This window comes from Dipteris shenzhenensis, chromosome 16 (genome assembly GCF_047967505.1).
Source record: "Dipteris shenzhenensis isolate YYH24624 ecotype China chromosome 16, Dip_SZ_1.0, whole genome shotgun sequence".
NCBI classification, from domain to species: Eukaryota; Viridiplantae; Streptophyta; class Polypodiopsida; order Gleicheniales; family Dipteridaceae; genus Dipteris; species Dipteris shenzhenensis.
The window spans coordinates 42,921,032-42,925,446 of NC_141611.1; the positions used below are offsets into that span (position 1 = coordinate 42,921,032).

General features: G+C 42.6%; 1 protein-coding gene and 1 long non-coding RNA gene across 2 annotated transcripts; both read right to left on the reverse strand.

Moving 5' to 3' along the window:
* Positions 1-245: 245 nt before the first annotated feature.
* On the reverse strand, positions 246-2,711 carry LOC147892990 (transcription factor MUTE-like). Its single transcript, XM_087387468.1, has 6 exons — positions 2,573-2,711; positions 2,188-2,278; positions 1,515-1,845; positions 1,108-1,289; positions 528-956; positions 246-411 (listed from the first exon to the last, which is right to left on the reverse strand). The coding sequence occupies exons 2-6, from the start codon at positions 2,209-2,211 to the stop codon at positions 304-306; spliced, it is 1,074 nt and encodes a 357-aa protein (XP_087243594.1). The 5' UTR covers positions 2,212-2,278; positions 2,573-2,711; the 3' UTR covers positions 246-303.
* A 207-nt stretch (positions 2,712-2,918) lies between these two features.
* On the reverse strand, positions 2,919-3,877 carry LOC147892991 (uncharacterized). The gene is made up of 3 exons (XR_015542371.1): positions 3,660-3,877; positions 3,408-3,470; positions 2,919-3,259 (listed from the first exon to the last, which is right to left on the reverse strand). It is a non-coding gene; the product is annotated as an uncharacterized LOC147892991 (long non-coding RNA).
* Positions 3,878-4,415: the final 538 nt, after the last annotated feature.

The following is a 4,415-nucleotide window of genomic DNA, read 5'->3' on the forward strand; positions in this document are numbered from 1 at the left end:
TACATTCAACATTAAATGAAAGGCACAGTAGGGTGCTCAATAGGTTTATAATTCAATCATAAACAAAACTATTGCAAATTGATATTGTTCAACATCATTTCATGTCATTCACACTCTCCTCTTTTATGCAAGTCCTTGAAGCCTATGAACAAAGTTAAGTTCTACAACCATTTTACAATTCTCACATCATGAGGATTGTATAGAGGTAAGTTTCATATTTAAAAAACAATTAAAGACAATTTGTAAATTCTTTCAAATTTTTTACTCCCCCATCTCATCAGGTAAAAATCCCTTCATTTCCTTTCAGATAAAAATATCGTCATACCCTCCTAGAGGAGCTTGAATCATGTTAAAGATATGTTGCACCGATGTAGCAATTTCTTCAGCAGTTGAGTTGTGTTCCGTGTTCACCTGATTGAGCATAGACAAGTAATATCAAATTTCAAATTATGTACTGGGATATAACAACTTAGTGCAAGGCACCACCAAGTAATTGGAAATGCTTATTTCATAATGATCTAATTTACCTGAACAGTGAAAGAGTATAACACTGTGTGTTCAATTGTTGTAACATTGGTATGCATTATAGAGAGGTGCAAATTCTCTAATGTTGCAATAGTATTAAGCAATTGCCCACGTCTCCTTTGAGATAGAATTTTGATTATCGCATCACGACCCACAAGCTTCACCTCTATATCTGCCATTGGTGACTTCACTTCCGCTACATCCTCCCTTAAGGGCTCAAACAAACTATCAAAAATTTTTGCATCACCAGGTGGAGGATAGCTAACTTGCTCTGTACTAGGAGCCTGCAAAATCAAGCAATTACTCATAGAGTTTGGCCTTGGACTCTCGGAGAAAGGGCGTCTCCTTTTTTGTGACTCAAGGCATTGAAGTAGTTGTTCTAGCTCCTTTACAAATTCAATGGCTCCTCCTATAATAGAAGCTTGATCACCCTACACAACTCCAAAGAACATGAATTTGAGTTACTTGTATGAAGAAAGAGAGAGTAAAATAACATACCTTGACAATGACAAATGTTAACCCAAATGATCCACTATCAAATTCTTGTGGAATAGCTTGGCCTTACAACAATAAGCTACATACCCTCTGCACATATGAACTTGGCATCAATGCACGTAAGACCCTGAGATGGTCGTTCATCTGCCTACGACGATTGCGCTCCACTGCAATGTGCGTCATCCTCTGGCTTTCTATTTCCTCGCTATTTTTGCAGCTTCTTGGACGCTTTCTCTTGCCCTTCTGATTCAACTGCGGCTGATCGAACCCTGCACTAGACCGTGATATTACAACTTCATGAGGACCATTTGAATACCCAATTGAATGATCATTTCCTAATCTTGGTGTCAAGATAGTAGGAGAGGTGAGTGAATACTCTATACATTCCATTTCCTGTGGGGAGAACCACTTTGGTCTTATTCCCTTGTCTTTAATTTTTAGAGGGCACAACAGAGATGCATGCGAATTTTGGTGTAAAATTATTTGCACCATACCCCTATCAGCTAGCACGGGAAGCTTCAGGAAACAAACTGGATCAAATCCTTGCTCCTTAATAAGATCCACATCTTCGGGAAATGTCGCCCTTGGATTTTGACTCGACCCATGTAATCCAGTGCTTGAGATGTATCTATCCTGCGGTATTGCCACTCCAGCATCTTGCATACTTAGCATGTCAAATATCATACTTCCCATGGTAGCATTGTCCGGATATTCAAGGGCGCCTTCAATTTTTGTAGTATCATGCAAGGCGGCAGGCTTGAACAAGTTGAGTTGATCGAGACGTTGGCAGTCCGCTGTGAAGAACATACATCCCTCTGCATGTACCTGTTCACGGATGTTCTGAGTTTAGTGGGAATATATCGTCGACGTTCAATTGAAGAGGTTCACATTGAATTGGAAGGGATTAAAGTTTTCTAAAGTAAAATGATTAAACTCTACAGCTCCTTTTCTCAATCCGTTAGTGCCTTCGCAACTCATTGCTCTTGCCATGTCAATTTTCTAGTAAATTAGTTGTGAGGAGTGAAACCTACAAGGTTGTCATTTGTCATCCGCCTCAACAAAAGATGACTAGCAGTGTGTAGGGGCGACAAACAGTATATAAATCTTTTGCTTAATCTTTTGGTGCAAATAGGTAGCTAATGTATTCCTTTTTAAAACAAAACTTACGTATGTTTCGTCTTGATGCTCCATCCGTATTTCCTTGTAAAATCTTTTAACCACGTAAAGTATTCAGCCAGAGATACTCCAAGTTTCGAAGCTGTGGACAAAGAGACATGAAATCTCAGTACAAGACTATTGTATCTCAAACGTCTGATATTCCAAAATTTTGAGCATGGATAGGATCATTACGAATATGTAAATTTTACTCGGCTCTAGGTGAGATTGTATTTATGAACTATCGATATTCTCAATTACTGTGCTAAGACTACCTAATAGGCCAGCCCAAATATTCATAATTGCAAATCTCCTTTCACTTTCGTTCAAGCTTTTGCAGGACAAGATTCATAGTAATGATGAACATACGTTGGAAGGTTCCAACTGAGATACCTACATATGTTTCGTACATGCCGTTGTAGAACGTATCGCTCAGCCAATCTGACACTTCATCATTATGACCGGATACAATCGAGATTCTATGTGACTATTAGGGTTCAGCAAAACCGTCTGAGACTCCAGGTCTAGACTCTGCATCAGAGGCCACCAGGAACGAGTTCAGTTACGTCTCTCATGCCTTACGAGTAATTATAATGGAAAATCAATGGACATAGAAGGTAGGGCTTTGGACAAGAAGAATACAACGTGGATCTATAAAATGATAATTGAAAACCTTCATTTAAGTTTCCTGGCACAAAGGTGGAAAATTTAAACCTCTTGCAGAAATGAGATCGCTACCTTTCTGAGATCAACGTTTACCGAGAGTCGGTGGGCAACGGTAAGACGATTAGGGTACGTAGAAGGCAAGGTAGCTTGAAAGCCGGAGGCCTCGAACACGGACTAACCACCAGTGTAGAAGGGTGTATAAAGGTTAGTGATATCCACAAGCGGCAGCCCTGCGCATCTTGAGCCTGCATGAAACAAGCTGTTGCACGACTGGTTGGGAACAAAACCAAGTACTGATTGGATGACTCCTGTCGTTGAGCGGAGATCTGATACAAGTCCACACCGCGTGCTGGTATCCAGTGAGAATCCAGGTACCCAAAGAAACAGACTTACGATGAAGAAATCAAGCTGCAGAAAGCTGCACAGTCAAAACAGACGAGTGGGTTGACCAATACATATGTACAAATATAGAAACGAAAAGGGAGAAGCGTCTCGGCCCGGGTCCCTGCAGGGAGAGCGGTGCGCTGTCTATGTGCTATGCTTCTACTAGAACGTGGAAGCGGTACCGTGAACGAGTCAAACGCAAGTACGCTCGAGGAGCAACAGCCAAGGGAATCGGATGGATATATCTACACAAACGACAGTAAATTTTCTCCACTAGTTTTTGCGCAGCTGGAACCTGGCTAGAGATCGTTTCTCAAAGCTTTGGAGCACATATACCGAGCTTGCTCTTTCGGAGCTGCCTGAATCCCAGGAATCAGAGAGGCTGAATCTACACAAACGTCAAACCTGCAAGGCTCGCAGTTCGCAGTTCTTACTCTTGATTTATACGAGCTTGGGAGATGGAACTGCTAGTGGTGATGATCCCACTTTCGAATTCGTCCGCTTCCAAATCTTGATGCCCAGATTCGAATTCTTGCGCTTCCAAATCGTGACAGCGGCCACATGCACCACGGAACAGAGGAAATCAGAGGAAATCAGCGGCAATTCTTGGCCACATGCAAACGATGGAGCCAGCCAAAGTTCGATGTGCAGCGCTTGGATTGGAGGTGCCAAATCTGAACGAGCTGCCTCGTACTCCACCCAACTGTGGACTGGAGTTATAGAGGCTCAACAGCAGGGCCCAAAACCCCCCTCCATTCACCAGCCGAACCGCTGATGGGACGATCGGGTGCGCTCCACAGTTGCCCATGATGAAATACGAATAGGTGTCATCCTCCCTTGGCGTTTTTGCTACACAACTCTGGGAGTAGCTACAGGAGCATGTGGACAGAATCGTAGAGATCGGATTTCAGCGGTTCAGAGGAGGGGCAGCTGATTTTCGATCTTTGGAGGCTGGTATGTGGCCGCCCTCTAACATATGACTACATTTACCAAGCTCACCCGCGGAGCTGCAGACATTTATTTTCCACATTCCCCCCGTGCAAACTCCTATGTCAAAAGCTTCATGAATTGTGTTGGGTTAATCATCGTAATGTGGCGAACGCATTTTTTGGGGCCCTTTGGTATCGCTTCTAAAGCTTTTTGTGGAGAAAATATTCAAAAGCTTCCTTCTCTTACTACGTTTTTGGGGC

Bases quoted from the DNA above. Each gene is read 5' to 3' on its own strand.
- LOC147892990 (XM_087387468.1), bottom strand. From the start codon at position 2,211: ATGGAGCATCAAGACGAAACATAC. The intron at 957-1,107 runs GTATGTAGCTTA...GGAGTTGTGTAG, and splicing joins CAAGTTCATATGTGCAGAGG to GGTGATCAAGCTTCTATTAT. The intron at 412-527 runs GTAAATTAGATC...ATGCTCAATCAG, and splicing joins TATACTCTTTCACTGTTCAG to GTGAACACGGAACACAACTC.